General features: G+C 35.7%; 1 protein-coding gene across 2 annotated transcripts; it reads left to right on the top strand.

Moving 5' to 3' along the window:
- Positions 1–12,627: 12,627 nt before the first annotated feature.
- Positions 12,628–17,150, top strand: LOC120085499 (disease resistance protein RGA2-like). 2 transcript variants are annotated; one of them, XM_039041500.2, is made up of 3 exons: positions 12,628–16,240; positions 16,332–16,374; positions 16,843–17,150. In XM_039041500.2, the coding sequence occupies exons 1-2, from the start codon at positions 12,850–12,852 to the stop codon at positions 16,370–16,372; spliced, it is 3,432 nt and encodes a 1,143-aa protein (XP_038897428.1). In that variant the 5' UTR covers positions 12,628–12,849; the 3' UTR covers positions 16,373–16,374; positions 16,843–17,150. The 2 variants fall into 2 exon arrangements, with proteins under 2 accessions (XP_038897428.1, XP_038897429.1); XM_039041501.2 differs by having other exon boundaries at positions 12,628–16,244.
- The last annotated feature ends 4,086 nt before the right edge of the window (positions 17,151–21,236 follow it).

Below are 21,236 nucleotides of genomic sequence, written 5' to 3'. Positions count from 1 at the left end.
ATAAATGACACAAGTTTTTGTTCACAACATATAGGCTTTATCAAGTTGTTTTGCCATGAAGAGATGAACATTCTACTTTAAAAAATTAGAAAAGTATTTTTTAGCAGGATTTTGTCAAGTGAAAGAATAAAGTAGGGCTTGCTATGAGTTAGCAAGGATAGGAGGAAAATGCAATGTTTGGAAATATGCCTAAGGGTTACATTCGAAGCAACCGATATTTTCATAAAAATATAGAATAAATTTGGAGCATGATTTCCTTAGTAGAGGATATGTTTGAGAACAAGAATATATCTAAATTTAGGGGTGTGATAACTTGTAGAAATACAAGTTATTTATGCCACTTCATCTAGATATTTGCGGCCAAAAGTGAAGGATTATGCGTCGATTGTATGAAAATTAGCTTAGTTTTTTAATAATTTCAAATGCTTGCAAGAAAACCCACTAATGCCAAAAGATGGAGAATATGGCGAACATTTCCTCTGTTTTGCAGGAAAATCGAAGTCAACACTTATGATCAAGACTCGATAGAATTTTATCAATGCATCCCTGTCACCATTACGCCCATAGAATGTTAACGCACCAAACAATCACTGAAGAAACGACGCATGGTGGTAATCGATCCCAATTCTCATGACGACCGCATGCGGTTATAAAAACCAATGCCACATGCGGACCAACGATCGAGTGATGTGAATAAGCAGCACAAGTGTAGGAGATCACGACGCGTGTACAGCTAACGGCTGTGCACAATTGACGGTCTGATTGCAAAACGGAAGGAATAAAATCCATCCATCTTTGGAATTTCCATAACTGAATGTGGGACCACTTGGCCGGAGTCAAAGCTATTCTGCCTATAAATACCCCAACAAATTCAATGAAAGATATGCTATTTGGTGTTGGGCAAAGTGCTGCAAGATTCAAAAGAGAAGAGAGCTTAGCTGAGTGCTTAACGTTATATCCAGGAAGAAGAAGAAGAGATAAGGCCCAAAGGTGCATCTCTGAGCCATAAATCACCATCCCCGAGCGAAGCTCTGTCCAAGGACTCTGCTACCGGAAAGCCAGCCCGAGAGGGGAGCTTTTCCTACCATTGTCAACCATAAGCGGCAAGCAGATCTCCACCGATCAGTGACCAAGACATTGGCACTGATCGTCTCTACTCTACCCTTTCTTTGTATTCCATATCTTTATCGTCTATGTATTCATTCATCATGTATCAAACAATTATTAGAAATATTAGTTGTTTTGATTATGACCATATTTCATATTTTGTCTTTCACTGTTTCCCTTATATACACTGTCTTCATCATGTTTTCTTAATCTTTCGATGAGCACTATAAACATTCTAGAACTTAATGTAAATTAAAGTTACTAAATATGTTTAGCTAAAGCATGCTGGACGGCGTCTTCACCTGTGAGAGCAGAAGTGAAGATGTCAATCTGATCTATCGAGAGAAGGTCAGGAGAACGCGTTAACTAAAGCGAGTAGTACTTCTAGACATGGAAGCAACCTTGTGTTCATTACATTTAACTCTAGTTTCTACACAGACATGTGGGAAACGTGGCCGATCACTGAGAGGTGTACGCCATGAGAAGAGCAGAACAGTATTCGTCTCTTTACTTTCATTAAGAACTTGCAATGATTTGTATACTTGTCTTTCTTTTCTTTTCTCACCACAAGCCTTGCCACCACAATCCATGTCCTTGCACAGACTTCATAGCTAGCCCAATTCTTAGCGTCTTGTACATTGCGCTTGTATCAAATACATCTAGCTTAGGTTTACTGTATTTTTACTGCTTTACTTTACGGCTTTACTTTACTTTACTTCTATTTTACCGCTTTTGAATATTACACACTCAAAACCAACGAATTGATAAACCGGTCGCATAACAGCCTGAAAACACCGCATTAAACTGGTACTGTATTTCCTCATGTTCGACCTCGGATCACACCGAGAAACTTGCGATGGAATTACACTTGGTTTCATCGTAAGAAAACTTGTGACACAACAGGGCATACTACCGCATTTTAAGTAAATATCGCATAGGCCAAAGTAGTATCACATAATTGGAACTTGTATCATATCTTGTGTGCATCGTATAGCTTATCCTTAAGTTAACACGTTTACATGTTCCGAAAATACCACAATAGACAGCACACCTCCAAAGAGATCCTTGAATATGTGTATAAGTGGAGCAAGGTACTTTCTTTCCTTTGTAGATGATTACTCAAGGAAGAGTTGGGTTTACTTTCTAAAAACCAAAGATGAAGTGTTTAGTAGATTCAAAGAATGGAAGACCTTGATTGAAAAGCAATCCTCTAAACATATTAAACACTTAAGAACTAAAAATGGCTTAGAGTTTTGTGGAGAGGAGTTCAACTTGTTTTGTAAGGAGAATGGCATTGTGAGGCATAGAATAGTGAGGTATACACCTTAACAAAATGGAGTAGCTAAAAGAATAAACATAACTGTGCTTGGGAGGGTTCGATGTCAGCTGTCCAATGCCCTTTTGCCTGAAAAGTATTGGGCTGAAGTTGTTTCCTACACAATCTACACTCTTAATTGGATCCTGCATTAGTCCATAGAGCTGAAAACTTATGAAGAAAGGTGGACAGGACAGCCTTTCAAGCTTGAACACTTGAAGGTGTTTGGATGTGTAGGCTATGTGCATCAAAGCCAAGGTAAGTTGAAACCTAGTGCTGTAAAATGCATGTTTTTAGGCTTTACACAGAGAGTGAATGGTTATAGGTTGCGGCATCTTGTTGAGAAGAGATGTGTAGTAAACAGTAGAGATGTGGTATTCATAGAGAATAAGATGTTTATGATGTATGAGCAACCAACTACATCTATGTCAAAGATTAGTAGCACAAGGTTCGAGGTGGAGCCTTAAAATGATCATAGAGCTTCTACTTCCTCTCAAAATCTAGAAATTGAAGGTGATAACACTACTAAAACTAGTGAACATGTGTCGAGTGAACAAGTAGAGACACATGAAGACTTACAAAACTATTCATTAGCAAGAGACAAAACTAGAAGAACTATTGTGCCACTGACAAGATATCAAGAATATGATTTTCCTATTGTTGCTTTAAGTGCTGCCATTTCATTAAGCAACAATGAACCCATCAGCTTTGAGGAAGCAACAAATAGCCCTGATGCTAGACAGTGGATTGAGGCAATGAATGATGAAAAAAAGTCCCTCAACCAAAATGATACCTGGAGAATAGTACCTTTTCCTAAAGGGTACAAACCTATTTCATATAAGTGGATTTACAAATTTAAAAAAGAAATTCCAATGGTACAAAAGTCTAGGTTCAAGGCAAGGCTAGTTGCCAAAAGGTTCACACAAAAGGAAGGTATAGATTACACTGAGGTCTTTTCTCCAGTGGTGAAGCACACATCCATTAAGCTACTCTTCTCCTTAGTTGTTCAAAAGAACATGGGGTTAGACGAATTGGATGTGAAGACAACCTTTCTACATGGATTATTGAATGAGACCATTTACATGAAGCAACCTCAAGAATATGTGAAGAAAGGAGAAGAAGACTTGGTGGGCCTACTAAATAAGTCTATCTATGGCCTCAAGCAGTCACCAAGGTGTTGGTATGAGAGGTTTAATGAAGTGATCTCCAAAATAGGGTTCAAGAGAAGCTTATATGATTGGTGTATGTATACAAACTCTAGTAGCTTCAAGGAATCGATTTATCTACTCCTTTATGTAGATGATATGCTGTTGCTCGATTGTTCCAAAGAAGAGTTGAGGCAAGTTAAGATGCTCCTAAAGAAAGAGTTTGATATGAAAGACTCAAAGGAATCAAGAAGGATTTTAGGCACTGAGATTGAAAGAGACGAAAAACATGGTAGATTGCAAGTGAGTCAATCAGAATACTGCGGAAAAATATTGGAGAGGTACAAAATGGAGGGTGCTAAACGAGTTGGCATTCCTCTTGCACCTCACTTGAAGCTCTCAGCTGCAAACAGTCCTAAAAGTACTGATGAAAATCACATAAACCATATGAAGGTTGTTCCCTATTCCCAAGTAATGGGATCTCTGACGTACCTAATGACTTCAACAAGACCAGATCTGTCCTATGCTACAAGTATGGTCAGTAGGTACATGGAAAACCCTGGTAAACGACATTGGGAAGCAGTCAAATGGATACTGAGGTATTTGTGTTTATCAAAGGAAGAAAGGGTCTTATATAGGAAGAATGAGTCATCCAATGATGAAGTGTATGGTTATGTTGGTGCAGATTATGCAGGGGATTTGGACAGAAGGCACGCACTACCAGGCTGTGTTTTCCTATGGGGAAATAGTTTGATAATTTGGAAGGCTAGTTTGCAATCTGTTGTGGCCCTTTCCGCAACAGAGGCTAAGTTTATAACACTGTCGACTAGAAGAAATTTGGGCTTTAATGTCGGTTGGCAATTGACATTAAAGATAGTGTTATTAAAGCCCTTTAATGTCAGTTTTAAACCGACATTAAAGGGCTTCAAGCAATCGACATTGAAGGTCTTTAATGTCGGTTGCAACTGACATTAAAAGGCTTTAGTAATTAAAGTCTGTTGGTTGCAACCGACATTAAAAGCATAATGTCATTAAAAGCAAAAGAAAATGAGATGTCAAGGGTGCAATAAATAAAACTGACACATCACCAGGTTCTTTTTCCCCCCCAAAAAAATAACCAGATAAACAAAATAAATGTACACACACAAAGATGAAGACAATAATAATAAAAATACTTTATACCTCACAACCCAGAAATTACATAACACGAACACACACAACCATAACCACCAAATTATTTAGTCCATTCCTTTCTAAAATTCACAGTAGTAACTTTACTTTATTAGTATACACAAACATGAGGAGTGCAAGTCCTTAGTGATGTCCCGATAGCTTCTCCTTGATCTTCTCCATTATTCCCTTCTTCTCATGCTGCCCTTCGTACTGGGCCGATGAATAACCGCCCAGCGTTGTGGATGACATTACCTGGGGCTCATGATGATGTCTTGGCATCTTTTCCTTTACCTCCTCCTTCAGCCCCTTCTTCCTCCTCCCTCCATGACTGTCATCTTCCGACTGACACATTTTCACAATAAAATAATCAGGATTAGGGATAAAAGAAGTGATAAAAGAAATGGTATTAAGCAAAGCATAATTTCCACCAATCAAGGCTTGTCTACAATAAACCTGATGATTAAATGTGGCAGTCATCCCCAATTGATCCAAATACCTTAATCAATCCCAAAAAAAAAAAACATTATAAACATTATAAACTTGTTTTTCATTAACAGGTAACAAGTAACAACCTTGCTCTTCAAATAATAAAAAAAAAAAAAACTGATGATTAAATGTGGCAGTCATCCCCAATTGATCCAAATGCCTTAATCAATCCCAAAAAAAAAAAAAAAAACATTATAAACATTATAAACTTGTTTTTCATGAACAGGTAACAGCTAACATCCTTGCTCTTCAAATAAAAAGCAGGAAAATACTAATATGCCTCAATGTTCATGAAAGCTTCTACTTAGAACAAAACAATAGAAACACAAATCTCCTTTTTTGGTGCAACATGGCGCTCTCGATCAGCAATAGCCTTTTTGTTACAAATTGCAAGCATTCAAAAATGCACTTACCAAGAACAATTTTCACCTGAATCCCTTACTGTTGCAAGAAATCCATCTCCTCCCCATCCCTTCCAAACACCTAAAAAATATACAAACAAAAAAGGTTTAAGACAAAGGATTGAAAGTGAATATTATAAGAATTCATATTCAACTAACCGTGTTTATTGGGAATGTGCATAAGGGATACTCACTTGACGTTTATGTTTTAGAAAAATTTCACCAAATATTAAACCACCACACAATATGCGAGAGTGGAGGTATGAGCGAGAGCGATGGGGACTTTATGTGAAAGAGCGAGAGGGGAGGTATGAGCGAGATCGAGCGCCAGTGCGAGCGGAGGGACGAGGGACGAGCGAGAGCGAGACGGCTGTGCTACAGAGACTATGAGCGAAAGCGATGGACTTTATGAGCGAGAGCGAGAGCAATGGACTTGAGCGAGAGCCAAGAGGGGAGGGATTTGGCCTTTATGAGCGAGAGCGATGGACTTTATGAGTGAGAGTGAGAGGGATGGACTTGGGCGAGAGGGGAGGGATTTGGCCTTTATGAGCGAGAGCAAGAGGGATTTGGGCGGAGAAATATATGTTGTGGTCTGCAGGATTGGAATATCTGAATATGGCACACTTATGTAACAAATGGTGCTGGAAAAATGTCAAAAGAATTACTAACCTGGGCCTTTCTGTACTCTTGTGTTTCTTCTTTTTCTTCAACTTGACACTTTCCAGAGAGATCAAACTTGAAAACAAATTATTAGGAGCAAAATCAATCTTGAATATGGTAATGATAACTTTATCTTCCTAATAAACAGCAACTGCAAGAACTTTAGAGATATCATGAAGTAAAAATGTGCTTCAGTGCACTGATACAAGCAAAAATGCCACATTTCTGCCATTCATGGAATGATTGTAAAGACATAATCAAACTTGCAGATATTGATAATACTCTCAAATTTTAATACAGAACGACATACCAGTAAGCTCTCCAACACCTGAAATGTTAACTTATTCTGAATCTGATGAGTCTGATCTCGTACTTTAATGGCTCGATTTCAACTGAATGGACGGCTGGGCTTGTACCTTCAACAACGGAACGAACGGTTGGGCTTCAACGTAATGGATGGCAGATCTCCTAGAAGAAGACAACTAGATCTACTATGGCTACACGTGAAGAACGACAAATCTTCCACGACTAGATCTAAGGTGTGGCGAGGTCCAGGGAGTGAGGAGGTGGCTGATGGGGAAAATAGGGTTTAGAAAAGAGATGAAAAATAAATTGGGGTGGGGAAGCGGGAAATGAAAAAATGGGGGGGAGTGGGTTTTTTTTTTTAAAAAAAAAAAAGTGGATCTTTAATATCAGTTTTAAACCGACATTAAAGGTATACCTACAGTGTCGATTTAAAACCGACATTAAACATCCGTTTTTTTTAAAAAAAAAATAAAACCGACATTATACATCTGGTTTCACTTTTTCCAACCGACATTGAAGTCCAAAATTCTTGTAGTGGTCTGAAGCTGTGAAAGAAGGTTTGTGGCTGAAAGGTTTAATAAACGATTTTGCCATTATACAAATGATGCATGGAAAATGGAGAGTAAATATATGTGTATGCATTCGTTCTCCATGCGTCACTGGTCATGCGTTGGACTAAGGGATATGCAATATGCGTCTAAGAACTTATGCGATGACCATGTGTTCCTGCCATAGGTTTTCTTACTCTCTCGCCAAGTATCACGAGATCGCAAGTTTCTCAGGTGATCCGATGTCGAGCTCAGGGATTTGTGGCTAAATGTTGTGAAGTGATGTGATTGCGGCGAAGAATAAAAGAATAATGAAGTTTAAGGACTATGCGTTACTCCTACTCCTAACTAAATAGATTAAGCAATGGAAGTAAGACTATGAAAGTTGGTAGAGACGCGACAATTGTTAACGTGTAATAAGATGCAAGGAAAAATAGATAAAATGGTGGTGGGGATGACTTCACCGCATCACTAAGCTTGATCGCAAGAGTAACCCCAGCCAACACAAGTTATGCGATCATGTTATATACAATTGTCTAGGACACATGCGATGCATATGCGATAATGTCGATAGGACTTATGTCTTAAGTCTCTATTCTTGCTTATGCGAGCTAACACACATAAGATAAGGTGACCGCATACCACCATATCCTCGTTTTAGGGCACATGCGCTATGTAATAGCAAATAGAACTTATTCCTAAGCCTCTACTCTTGCTCATGCAATCCAATCTGACTCTCTCAAGCCTAGATTTGGTTTTTAGACTACTCTCTCAAGTATGTCCAAATGATGAATGATGCACTCATAAGACAAGATGATCAAATAAAGCATGGTTGACATAAGATTATTCCTATCTCTAGAAACACTGCTTACTTTGCTCGGTGAGTTCCACTACTTACCCTCTCAGGCAGTTAGTTGCCGATGATCAACTCATAGACAAACATTGCGACCGCTCATAGACAAGCGTTGCTATAGCCTCACACCAAGCAAAGAGGATTTACTCACTATACTCGCGCAACGCACACCTCTCGGTGGTTCGCTACATGCTTCATATGTTTATGTCGGATGATTAAGTATGCGATACTCTAGCAATCTTACTTAGTCGTTGTAATGAAAGTAACAGATGATAAAGAAGAGGTAAATGAAGATGGAAATAAAGGAAATAAAGAGATGCATTGATTACAAAATGTATTAATATCTTAAGCCAAAATGTAATACAATACAGAGATAGAAGAGAGATGAAGGGCCAGATGTAGGCAATATCTTGCTTCCATCAAATGTGTGTCAAGGATGCCGGTGGTGTCATGGAAGGGCGGTGGAGTAGTCTCTCTCGAGATCTATCTCCGGAAAAGCTCTGGTCGTCACTCGAAATGGTTGAAGGAATGAAGAACTCTTAAAGAATGTCTTCTCACGCTCTCATCTGTGATCACAAGGATCTGCCTTAAGGCAGAAGCTCGGATGATTTGAAATTGGGCTCAAAGGCTTTATTTATAAAGCTCGATCACCGATAGAATTAATGGTCCTGCTCTGAATCTCTGCTACTAACGGCGTGATAGGTGAAATGGCAACATCATCTTTTGATACTCCCAAGGTATGTGTTCATGCTTGCTTTCCGAAGTACCATCGCATTCCACCACCCTTGCATTCATCCCTTTATTATGGTTATTACTCTGTAGCTGCAACCTCTATGCGATGAACGCATCCGGTTAATGGCCACAACATCCATTCGATGAACATATGCGATCGCATTTGCAATGGCAGGATACTCCATATGCGATCAATTCCTGAGATAGCTACAAAAGATAGATATTTTGACGCAGAATAACGCATAATATTGGGTTAGTTGAGACTTTCGATGCTGATCGACGCAAGCTCACTTTTCATATGAATTCTTAGTATAATCACCGCATATTCTACTTGCTAGCCCTCATAATTCTAAATAAAAGGGTATAACAACTTGCATTTCTACTAATTATCAACAAACAAAGGTCGGAATATATTGTGACAACCAAAACACAATCTAATTATCTAAAAACCAACAGTTTCACAACAGAACCAAGCATATTGATATTAAGTATCATTTTATCAGACAGGAGATTGAGAAAGGGGAAGTTAAGGTAGTGAAGATGCATACCTGAGACAATGCAGCTGGTATGCTGACCAAAACAATTCCACTAAGCAAGCTTGGTCGATACTTGTACCTTCTCTGATTTGAGTTACATGAAAAAGGTTAGCTCAAGTCAGCTCAACAAGAAAAGATGGAAAGGTACTCTAGATGCTTATAAAGGTGGAGATTGTTATAGAAGGAACCGAAGACAAGAAAATAAGATTGCAGGTAATTGAAACGTTTTCGTCTTCTTTTCATTATATTCTTGTAATCATTAGAGCTTCATTGTTAACCTTGAATGCCTATGTATAAAAGGAAAACGAATGTGAGAAGAACGTAAGAAAAAAGGAGAGAGAGTAAGACATTTATTTTGTAATAACTTTGAAGAGGAAGTAATAAAAGAGACCCTCCCAATTTGCACAGTGGACGTAGGCCTTTGGCCGTACCACTTAGACTCTTGCATTCCTCCTTTCTTACTCTACGATCAATTAGCATTTACTTAGGTATCTTCTACACGATCTCTTAGTTCCTATTGCATAGTGTACAAGATCATTTAGGTCTGCGTCCTATCGTCTAGCTCTTTAGTTATCGTCTATACAATCGTTTAGCTCTAATCAACTGTCGTCTACATGATCGTCTAGTGTTTCATTCTATCGTTTACATAATTGAACTATCGTCTACATCTTTGGAGCTTTGTCTACACGATTGAGCTACCATCAGGTAAACAACAGAAGAGTTTTCAAGCCTTAAGCATACAGCCTCCTCTGAGTCCTGACCGTTAATTCTTAGTAGTTTGTGACTGTGAAAGAGAAGATCATAGTTATCTGGGACAAGAAACATCAAGTACTAAAAAATTTCAAATGTCAAGTAATGTGGTTTTTGTAGTAGTGATAGCTTGATATTACCTCAACTAGAAGTAATAAAGGTATGCATACATTCTTACCTTGAATATGTGTTCTTCAAATTCACACAACCCCACCTTTGTTATATATACAATTTCTAGCTTTTTTTTATTCTTTAAATATTACCCCACGTCTCTATCATTGAAATTGACGGACGATTGAGTTTGATTTTTTTGAATCTCACAATGTTTTGCACTTGTTTTTAAATAAAAGGAGGAGACAACCATTACCTTCTCTATAACACAGGCACAGGTGACGAAAGGAAAGAGATTTGCCCAAAGCATAAAGTGAAATGAATCAGATGTATAGTTAGGTGCCACCTTAACAGACTTTTTTTTTCCTATTTTTTTTTCATTTCCTTTCAATTAATTTTGTAATTTTTTTTTCTTTTCTTTAAAAGAGAACGTAACATTGTCAATATGTGTTGTGTATTGTCTATTATTATTTAATGACGTAGTGGAGTTTTCGACTACGATCACATGGTTTTTTTACTCTTCAATTTGGAGAGGTTTTTCCACGTTAAAATTATTGGTGTTATGTGTTTGAATCTCTCAGTGCTTTTGCACTTGTTTCTAAATAAAGGGAGGAGACGACCATTATCTGCTCTATAACAGAGGCATAGATGGTGGAAGGAAAGAGATTTGGAGACGGTTTTCTACGTTAAAATTGTTGGTGTTACGTATTTGCTTATATCATTTTTTTTGTTGCTTAACTCCTATTAGATATTCACACGAGAAGAGATAATCTAATTAATAGCTAAATTTGGTTTAACTCATGCAAGAGGTAGTCCAAGGAATGGTAAAATTAGAACGCATGCTATTTATTTAGTTTCTTAGCTTTGCATCCATATTTCCCCTTTTTCTCAATTTAACCCATTAATGTCGAAGGAACGGCAATTTCTAAAAAGGAAAAAAATGAAGTCAAATTTTAGGCGTAAAGACTCAATTCCATGTTGTTACTATAGATAAAGTTGACTGATTTTTTATTGACAAAATATCATGCAACATGTCTTTGCAGTTATCAAAAGCATCAAAATTGTCTAAGTTGTTTTTGTCTAAAAATTCTTTAACTATGTTAAATTGATTATCAAGTTGTTTTTTTTAAAAAATTCAAATTGTATTTTTTAAAAAATTGAAGTACTATAATAGATAAATCAGTCTAATATTAATAACCAATAATGAATTTGTTAAAAGAAATGAATCCAATGTAGGTTACTAGGGTATATCAATAGGTTCTATATTTAATTTCTTTAATTCTCACACGCATGTCGAATTTGTTTTAATTCAATATCAAATGGTAGACTAATTTTGGATGCAATAATTTATAAATAATAACCATCAAAATAACTTAATTTAACTAGTATAGTATATACTTACGACCAAAAGATATGTGGTTAGAATCTCCACCTCTATTATACTAAAAAATCATAAAAAATAGTTTGCATATCATTGGAAATGTGAAGCAATTTATAGAATTAATAACAAAAAAAACTTCAAAAACTAACTTAGACTCATTTAATAGTTAGAATTTTTAAAACTATGTTTATTTTGTAGACGTTACTATTTTTATTGTAGACTTTTATGAAAGTAACACTTTATTCTATTACTTTAATTGATAATGATTTAATCTTTTTTTCATTATTTAAAGTTGGCTTGTTTGTTTTCTTTGGCCATAATAATTATTACTTCCTAATTTCTTGTTGGACAATGAAAAAATATCGTTTGTCCATGAGACCAAGCTGAAAGAAAGAGAGAAGTATGTCATATGCACAAAGCCGCCACTTTGGAAAATATGGAAAATATTGAAATTGATTTATTTTTGAAAAATCTAACACATCCACTTCTAAAAGAAGGACCATTATTTAAGTGCATGAACCGAGACTTCATATTTTTAAAAAATCAGCTAAATCCAAGTATCCTTGTAATATAATAATAATAAAATTTTTAGTGTATTTTGTAGGTGTATTCACTCAATTGTCCTATCATAATTTCATATGAATATTATTTAATAGATACCTTTCTCACTTTCTTTTTAAAATATTTTTAATTTTTTTTATATATAATTAAAGTGAGATGCACATAAGTCTACTCTATTGTTCCTATAATAATTACACCATTTTAAAAATAAAAATAATAATAATTATACTTCAAATATTAACTCAACCTCACGTGTCTTGATCACTTGTTTTTCATCCATGGCTAATTCGTCAGATTCGGCTCTTTAGCCAGACTTTGTTTTACTTAAAAATATTATTTTAATTTGTTCTTTTAAGTCCATTGTATTGAAACCATTTTCGTATCGAAGTAATAATTTAAAATTTTTTTCCTAAGAATTTGTTTGGATTAGCTTTTTAAGTTCTTAAAAAATTAATTCAAACATGAGGGATTTAAATGTGCTTAGTTAAACCAACATCTCCATTTTGGAAAGAAACAAAAAGATGCCCAAACAAAAGAAAAGCATCTCACAGAAGTGGTGTACGAACAATATTATTATTATTTGTGTGCATAGACCAAGACTTTTGTTGTATCCACCCCACCGCACATTTTTAAATAGACCAAGACTTTTGTTTTAGCCTTGCAACAATAATTGCACAATACAAATATTTGCCCAGCCTAAAGTCCTCATTCCCACTCCATAACCTTTTCTCGGCCTTCCTCCAAAATTTGATCTGTACAACCTAAAACGGATCAGTTTTCATTCATGGCGGATTCTATTCTGTTTAATGTTGCTGCAAATGTTATAACCAAAGTGGGTTCTTCTGCACTTCGAGAGCTTGCATCGTTGTGGGGAGTCAATGATGAGTTTGACAAACTCCAAAACACTCTTTCGGTCATTAAAGCTGTGCTTCTCGATGCAGAGGAGCAGCAATCCATGAGCCACGCAGTCAAGGATTGGATTTCAAAGCTTAGAGAGGTTTTCTATGATATTGATGATTTGATTGATGAATTCTCCTATGAAACCTTGAGAAGACAAATTCTTACCAAAGATAGAAGAATCACCAAACAAGTACGTATCTTCTTCTCCAAATCTAATCAGATTTCATTTGGTTTCAAAATGGGTCAAAAAATTAAACAAGTTAGGGAGAAACTAGATGCTATTGCTGCTGATAAAGCTCAACTCCACCTTTCTGTGCGTATGAGGGAGATTCCAGATACTGAGTTAAGGAAGATACCAGAGACTTCCTCTTTTATTTCTGAGGGAGAAGTGATTGGTAGGGATGATGATAAGAAGATTATTATAGATTTTCTATTGGATACAAGCACCAAAAAGGATAATGTTGAAGTGGTTTCAATAATTGGCATGGGAGGATTAGGAAAGACCGCACTTGCTCAATCTGTCTATAATGATAACAAGATAAACGAACATTTTAAGTTGAAACTATGGGTTTGTATTTCTGAAGAGTTTGATGTTAAAGTAATTGTCGAAAAGATTTTAGAGTCTATCGAAGAAAAGAAACCTGAGCCCCTTCAGTTGGATAAATTACAAAGTATGCTTCGAGAGAAAATTAATGGAAAAAAGTACTTGTTGGTCATGGATGATGTGTGGAATGAAAGCCATGAAAAATGGATTGGTCTAAAAAGATTTCTAATGGGTGGTGCCAACGGAAGTAGGATTTTGATCACAACACGTAGCCAACAAGTTGCACAGACTTCTGACACAGTTTGGTTTCATCATTTAAAAGAACTTGACAAGGACAACTCTTGGGTTTTGTTTAGAAAAATGACATTCTTGAACAACCAAGAAGAGCTTGAGAATTCAAATTTGGTCAAAATTGGTAAGGAGATTGTAGCAAAGTTGAAAGGTTCTCCTCTTGCAATAAGAATAGTTGGGTGTCTGTTATATTTCAAAAACACGGAAATAGAGTGGTTATCATTAAAGGACAACGAACTCGGCACAATTTTCCAACAAGATAATCAAATTCAACCAATATTGAAGATAAGTTTTAACCACCTTCCGCCTAATTTGAAGCAATGTTTTATGTATTGTGCTTTGTTTCCCAAAGATTATGAGTTTCAAAAGGATGAATTGGTAAAACAATGGATGGCACAAAGTTTCATTCAACCACATAATACGAAGGAAATTGAAGATGTTGGTGATGATTATTTTAAAGAGTTAGTGGGGAGGTCACTCTTTCAAGACATAAGAAAAAACAAATGGGGAGACATCAAGAAGTGCAAGATGCATGATTTGTTACATGATCTTGCATGTTCAATAGTAGAAAATGAATGTGTGGTTGTAAGTGATGGCGTTGGATCCATTGACAAAAGGACTCGACACGTCTCATTTCTCTTAAGCTCAGGGTCAGTATCAAGGGAAGTTGTACCAAAATCATTCACTGAGGCAAAGAGTCTGAGAACATTGGATATTGATAGTCGTGCTTCTTTCCGTTCTTTCAAGAAAACTTATCATAACAACCTGTTTCGATTACGAACATTGAATTTGGACAGATGTTGTTGTCATCCTCCCAAGTTTATTGATAAGTTGAAACATTTGAGATATCTTAATCTTTCTGGTATGTATGTACATTTCCTACCAAATTCTATTACCAAATTGTATAATTTGGAAACACTTATCCTTCGCTACTGCTTTTGGCTAAGAAAATTGCCGAGAGATATTAATAATTTGATCAATCTTAGACATCTTGATATATATAATTGCCTCGCTTTGACGCACATGCCTAAAGGATTAGGTGGAATGACTAACCTTCAGACACTGAGTTTGTTTGTATTAGGAAGGGATAAGATTGGTGGTGATTTAAGTGAATTGAATGGACTTAAAAGCTTGAAGGGATCATTATGTATTCGAAACTTACAATTTTGCACAACTGCTGTTTTAAAATATGCAAAATACTTGGAAGAAAAGTCTGGAATTCAAAAGTTGGAATTACATTGGGACACGGATGCTGATGCCTTAGATGATGATGATGATGAAGATGAGGGGGTTTTGGACTGTTTAAAACCACATCCAAATCTTCGCAAAATGGGTATACAAGGATTTAGAGGAATGAAGTTATGTGATTGGGTATCTTTTGATTTCCTGGGAGGTTTGGTTAGCATAGAGCTTTCACACTGTGAAAAATTGCAGCATCTCCCTCGATTTGATCAATTTCCATATCTCAAGCATCTTCTACTTGGATACTTACCCAATATCGAATACATAATTGATAACAGCAATTCTGTTTCTTCATCAGCTTCCTTTCCATCCCTTGAGAAACTACGGATTGAGAGCATGCCTCAGTTGAAAGGGTGGTGGAAGGCAAAAATCTCATTTCCAGCAAAATTTCATCAACTTTCACAATTATGTATTTTTTATTGTCCTCAGTTGGCTTCTATTCCCCAACATCCATCTTTGGAATCATTGAGAATATGTGGTGTTAGTGTGCAACTTTTTGAGATGGTAATAAGAATGGCTACAGATTCTTCTTCTTCTTCTTCAACCCGGTCTAAATTATGTACTCTGGAGATTGGAAAAATTGATCTCGAGCTCTTGCCAGAAGAGTTATTCTGCAATATGACAGATCTCGAGTATCTTACGATAGAAAGTTGCAAAATTTTACAATTGTCTTCTTCCCATCACGTTGATGAGGATAATAATGATGTAGTATGGAAGAAACTCAGTAATCTCCGCACACTTCGGCTTGAAAACATTCCCAAATTGGAGTATTTTCCCAAGAGTTTGAAATATATCCCAGCTCTTGAATCTTTGACACTATCAAATTGTCCAAATTTAGTGAGTGTTGAAGGAATTGGCGAACTCACTTCACTATCACGTTTGGAAATTCTGAGGTGTCCAAATTTACCTTTGTTGTCCGAAGATATCGGCCGCCTCATTTCCCTATCACGCTTGCATATTTGGGATTGTCCTAGTTTAACTTCGTTGTCAGAAGGAGTCACTCGCCTCACTTCACTGTCAGATTTTTTTATTGAAGATTGTCCCAATTTAACCTCGTTGCCGGAAGGATTTCTCCACCACCACTCCTTACGAGGAGGAGGGTTGAGAATTTCAAACTGTCCCAAATTGCGGATTCAAACGAATGAAGAAAAGGAAGATGAAGACGATTGGACTGAAATCACCCATCTATTGACGGGATGTAGGTAATGCAAATTTATTTCCTATTATAATTACTTTCTTTATATAAACAATCATTTCCTTTTTATCAATATTTTTTACTCACATTACAGGCACAAACAATATTGGTGTATCTAACCACTATAAGGAATAAAGGTACGCACATATATAGTCTATCTCGTTGCTTTCTCTTCCAACTCACACCATGTTATAATTTTTGTTGGTGATATATAATTAAATTCATCTTTACCTACTAGGTTTGTTCATTGGTTATTTAAGAATTTCTACCTTTTTTCCTCAATGGAATGTTTCTTCTCATTCATTTTTCCTTTTTTTTCTCTTTAAAAAGTTTATACACCAAGCAATATTCAGTATTGATTCTTTGACCGATTTCATCAGCACAAGTCAAATCCCAAAACTTCACATTTAAAAAGTCATCTGAGAACAAACACAAAATGGTGGTTAATGATAAAATTGCTCATCTTTTTTCTCTAGATTAACAACCTACCAATTTAGAATGAAATTATTTTGGCTTAGGTGTTTATTTGTAAACTTTAAATCAAATATCTAACAATGAAATTGAAGGATTACTAAGTTCAATTTTTTTTTGTTCAATTTTTTTAGTCTTACAGTGCTCCATTAAGGAGGATAAAGTCATTTGTTCTATATCAGAAGCATAGGTGGAGGAAGGAACTCAAAGCAAAGTAAATGAATGAGATGATAGTAATTGGGTGCCATTTTTAACAGACTGTTCTTTTTTCATTTTCTTTCAAGTAATATTGTCTTTTTTTTTTTTTTTTTTTAATGTAATATTTTCAATTGATATATATATATATGTAGTGTACCGACTATTAATATTGATAGTGGAATTTCTGACCATGGTCACGTAGTTTTTTATTTCGCAATTTGGGAAAATTTTTCCACATTAAAAATTGTTGGTGTTATGTGTTTGTTTATATCGTTTTTTGGTTGCTTAATATTTATTAAGTATTCATACGAGAGGAGATAATTTAATTATCAGTAATCAAAATTTGGTTTAACTTGTAAGACTTACTTTTACCATCACCTACTCAACTTGGTATATTTTGGATTGTTCATAATTTTGAAATATTTTGTTGGAAGAAAAGAGTTTGTAATTAATTAGAAATGAAAAGTAAAAAAAAAAAAAAAAAAAATTGATGCTAAGGGGACAAAAAGGGGGGAATTTCCATAATGTTAACGATAAATTTGTCTTTCCACTTTTTGATTAAACAATTTTGGTAAAATAAAAAGGAATTGATGGTAGAATTGAATAAGAATTTATATAAATGAATAAATAATGAAGCTAATTTGTTTTAATTAAAAAATAATAATAATAAACACAAAATTAGAGCATTTCATATGGATAATTCGGGAGAAAAAAAACGGAATGAAGATTGGGCGAATACTTTGTGTTGGTAAGTCATTTATAAAGAAATCTTGAGCTATTTAAGCTTTTAAGTATGAGTTTTCATGGAGGTTTCATTCTTAATTTTCAGGAATGAGGAGGTTGTAAGTTAGAAGCTTTTGCAAGTTGTTTCTTACCATATTACCTTTCACGTCATTTCTTTTTATTTTTTCATTTAATTTTGCATTCTTCTTCTGTTCTTCAACGATTCTTATTTTGTCCTCAAATATTTTGTTTGAAATATTAATTCCTTTTTTTTGAATTATTAATTTTTCATTAAAAAAAAAAAAAAGAAAAAAAGAAAAATTGTCCAATCTATAAACTACCACCATGTTTTAGATGATACAATGTTGGTCCTTTTTTTTTTCTCATAAAAATCTCTAGTGTATATTATTATAGATAATTTATTTTTACTAAAAATCATTTAAATATAAACAAAAATGTATTTCTCCATTTTATCTTTGTTGTGAAATCGACAATTAAATAACACAAAAAGGAACGTAAAGATAGAGAAGATCGACACACAGATATATGTGGTTCACTAACAGTGTGTTAGCTACGTCCACGGGCAGAGGGAGAACAATATTATTAGAGAGAATGTTTTCAGAAAAATTACATTACAACGGTATCTCTAGGATTAGAGAATTTATATAGCGCACTACTCTAAACCCTAGGGTCATAAATAGATTAAAGGGATTTCAACAAATCTCCACCTTGACTTAAATTCTCTCCCAGATAACAGATGTACCAAATGCAACATAAATCAATATTGCCTGACGTACTCAGACTTCTCCCTCATGCCTCAGCAGGGTTATCAACAGTACCAATTTTCATCACTTTAACTCTTTGTTCACCTCTTAAGAAGTGATATCTTATATCTATGTGCTTAGTTCTCTCATGATGAACTTGATCCTTGGCTAGGCATATTGCACTCAAACTATCACAATATACAATAGCTTGGTCATGATGCAAACCAAGATCACCCACTAACCCCCTCAGCCATAGTCCCTCTTTAGCAGCTTTTGTCAAGGCCATGTACTCTGCTTCAGTAGTAGACAAAGTAACTGTAGGCTATAAGGTTTCCTTCTAACTAACAACAGAACTACCAAGAGTGAACACATAGCCAGCCATAGACCTCTTATTGTCAACATCTCCAACATAATCAGAATCAGAATAACCGATCACCAAACACTCTATTCAATTCCCATAAACAAGACCAACATCAGATGTACCTCTAAGGTAAAGAAAAATCCTTTTAACGGCTTGCCAATGCTCCTTCCCAAGTTGACCCATGAACTTGCTGACAACACTAACAGCATGGGCAAGATCAGGCCTAGTACAGACCATAGCATACATTAAACTTCCCACTACACTAGCATAAGGGACTCGAGACATGTACTCCTTCTCAGCTTCAGACTGTGGTAAAAGCACAGATGACAAATGAACATTTACAGCACTACGAGTATCTATAGGCTTAGCTGATGATATACCAAACTTGGACAATATTTTCTGAATATATCCTTTCTGCAACAAGAAGAGCTTATTCTTATCTCTGTCCCTATAAATCTCCATACCTTGAATTTTCTGAGTAATACCCAAATCCTTTATATCAAACTCAGCACTGAGAAGATTTTTCAATTTCAGAATATTAGACTTGGACTTTGCAACTATGAGCATATCATCTACATATAAAAGTAGATAAATCATCGAACCATCATTAGCTTTGTTATGATATACACAACAATCATACGGACTCCTATTATAGCCAAGTCCAATCATATAGTTGTTAAAACGTTTGTACCATTGCCTTGGAGACTGCTTTAACCCATACAAAGGTTTCTTCAACTTGCGAACATAATCTTCTTTACCTGGACACTGGAACCCATCTGGTTGGGTAGTATAAATCTCTTCCTCTAACTCTCTATGTAAGAAAGCTGTCTTCATATCTAGTTGTTCAAGTTCCAAATTTTGATGTGTTACTATAGCTAGTAACACCCTGATAGAAGTATGTCTGACTACTGGTGAAAAGATCTCATTATAATCAACTCCTTCCCTTTGTGTGAACCCTCTAGCAATAACTCAAGCTTTATATTTAATGCCCTCTGAATGTGATATTCCCTCTTTTTTCTTGAAGACCCATTTACAAGTGACAATTTTTCTCTCCTTAGGTCATTTAACTAATTCCCAAGTCTGATTTTTGTCAAGAAATTTCATCTCATCCCTTATAGCAGCAAGCCATTGAGCAGACTCACCATATGACACAACTTCTCTATAGGTGGATGGCTCATGAGGATCCACCTCTTTAGCAACCTACAATGCAAAAGTAACCATATCTTCAAAACCATACCTCATAGGAGGTCCAACACTAACTCTTCTAGCTCTATCACGAGTGATCTAGAATTCTTAGGCAAAGAAACTTTTGACGTTCTAGGCACATTAATTTCTGGTTGCACATCAGTTTCTGTAACATGTTGATCTTCTCCACCTTGATGTTATAATTCATTCACAGCCGAAGTGAATTACATCTCCACCTATTTATCAACACTACTACTTTCTCCCACATCAATAGACATCACAAAAGGCTTTACAGTTGAGTTAAGCATGGAATTTTCATCAAATATCACAGTCCTACTAAGTATGACTCTATTCTCAGAAGGTGACTAGACTCTATATCCCTTAACTCCATTCCAAAACTCACAAATATACCCTTTTTAGCTCTCGGTTCTAATTTACCCTCATTAACATGATAATAGACAGTACAACCAAAAACTTCTAATAAAGAATAATTTGCATGGTTACCAGACCACACCTCGTAAGGTGTTTTACAATCAATAGTTGTGTGAGGTCCATGATTGATCAGATAACATGATCTATTTAATTCTTCTGCCCAAAACTTTCTAGCCAGCCCTGCATTAGAGAGCATGCATCTTGCTCTATCCAACAACGTCTGATTCATACGTTCTGCAACCCCATTTTGTTGTGGAGTATCCCTAATAGTGAGATGACGAACAATCCCCTCAGCTTTACAGAACTCATTAAATTCAGATCCATAGAATTCCAGACCATTATCCGTTTGCAACCTTTTGATCTTCTTCCTAGTTTGATTTTCAATCAATATCTTCCATTACTTGAAATTCTTAAAGGCTTCACTTTTATGTTTCATCATAAAAACCCAAGTCATTCTTGAGTAATCATCAATTATTGACAAAAAGTACCTACTACCTCCAATAGATTCAACTTTGGAAGGTCCCCAACAATTTGAATGAATATAATCAAGTGTCTCTTTTGTATGATGAACACCTCTTGGAAACTTGCTGCGATGAAGCTTCCCAAATACACAATGTTCACAGAATTCAAAATCCTGCACCTTGTGCCCACAAAGAAGATCCCTTTTTGACAGAATTTGCATCCCTTTTTCACTCATATGACCAAGTCTCATATACCATAACTTAGTCATATCATCCTTATGAACGACCGACGATTCAACAACAACATAACCTGTTATCATGGAACCTAATAGAAAATACAGTGTTTCACTCTTTATTCCTTTCAGAACTACCTTAGAACCCTTATAAACATACATTGCTCCACC

This window comes from Benincasa hispida, chromosome 9 (genome assembly GCF_027475165.1).
Source record: "Benincasa hispida cultivar pf3 chromosome 9, pf3_genome.v1.1, whole genome shotgun sequence".
Lineage (NCBI taxonomy): Eukaryota > Viridiplantae > Streptophyta > Magnoliopsida > Cucurbitales > Cucurbitaceae > Benincasa > Benincasa hispida.
Note: the sequence above shows the minus strand (reverse complement) of the source record. Positions and strands in the feature narration are given on the sequence as shown.

What these genes read in the sequence shown, in the direction of transcription:
- LOC120085499 (XM_039041500.2), top strand. Translation starts at nt 12,850, where the DNA reads ATGGCGGATTCTATTCTGTTTAATGTTGCTGCAAATGTTATAACCAAA. An exon ending in CACCCATCTATTGACGGGAT is followed by an intron (nt 16,241 to 16,331) that starts GTAGGTAATGCA and finishes CTCACATTACAG; the next exon opens with GCACAAACAATATTGGTGTA.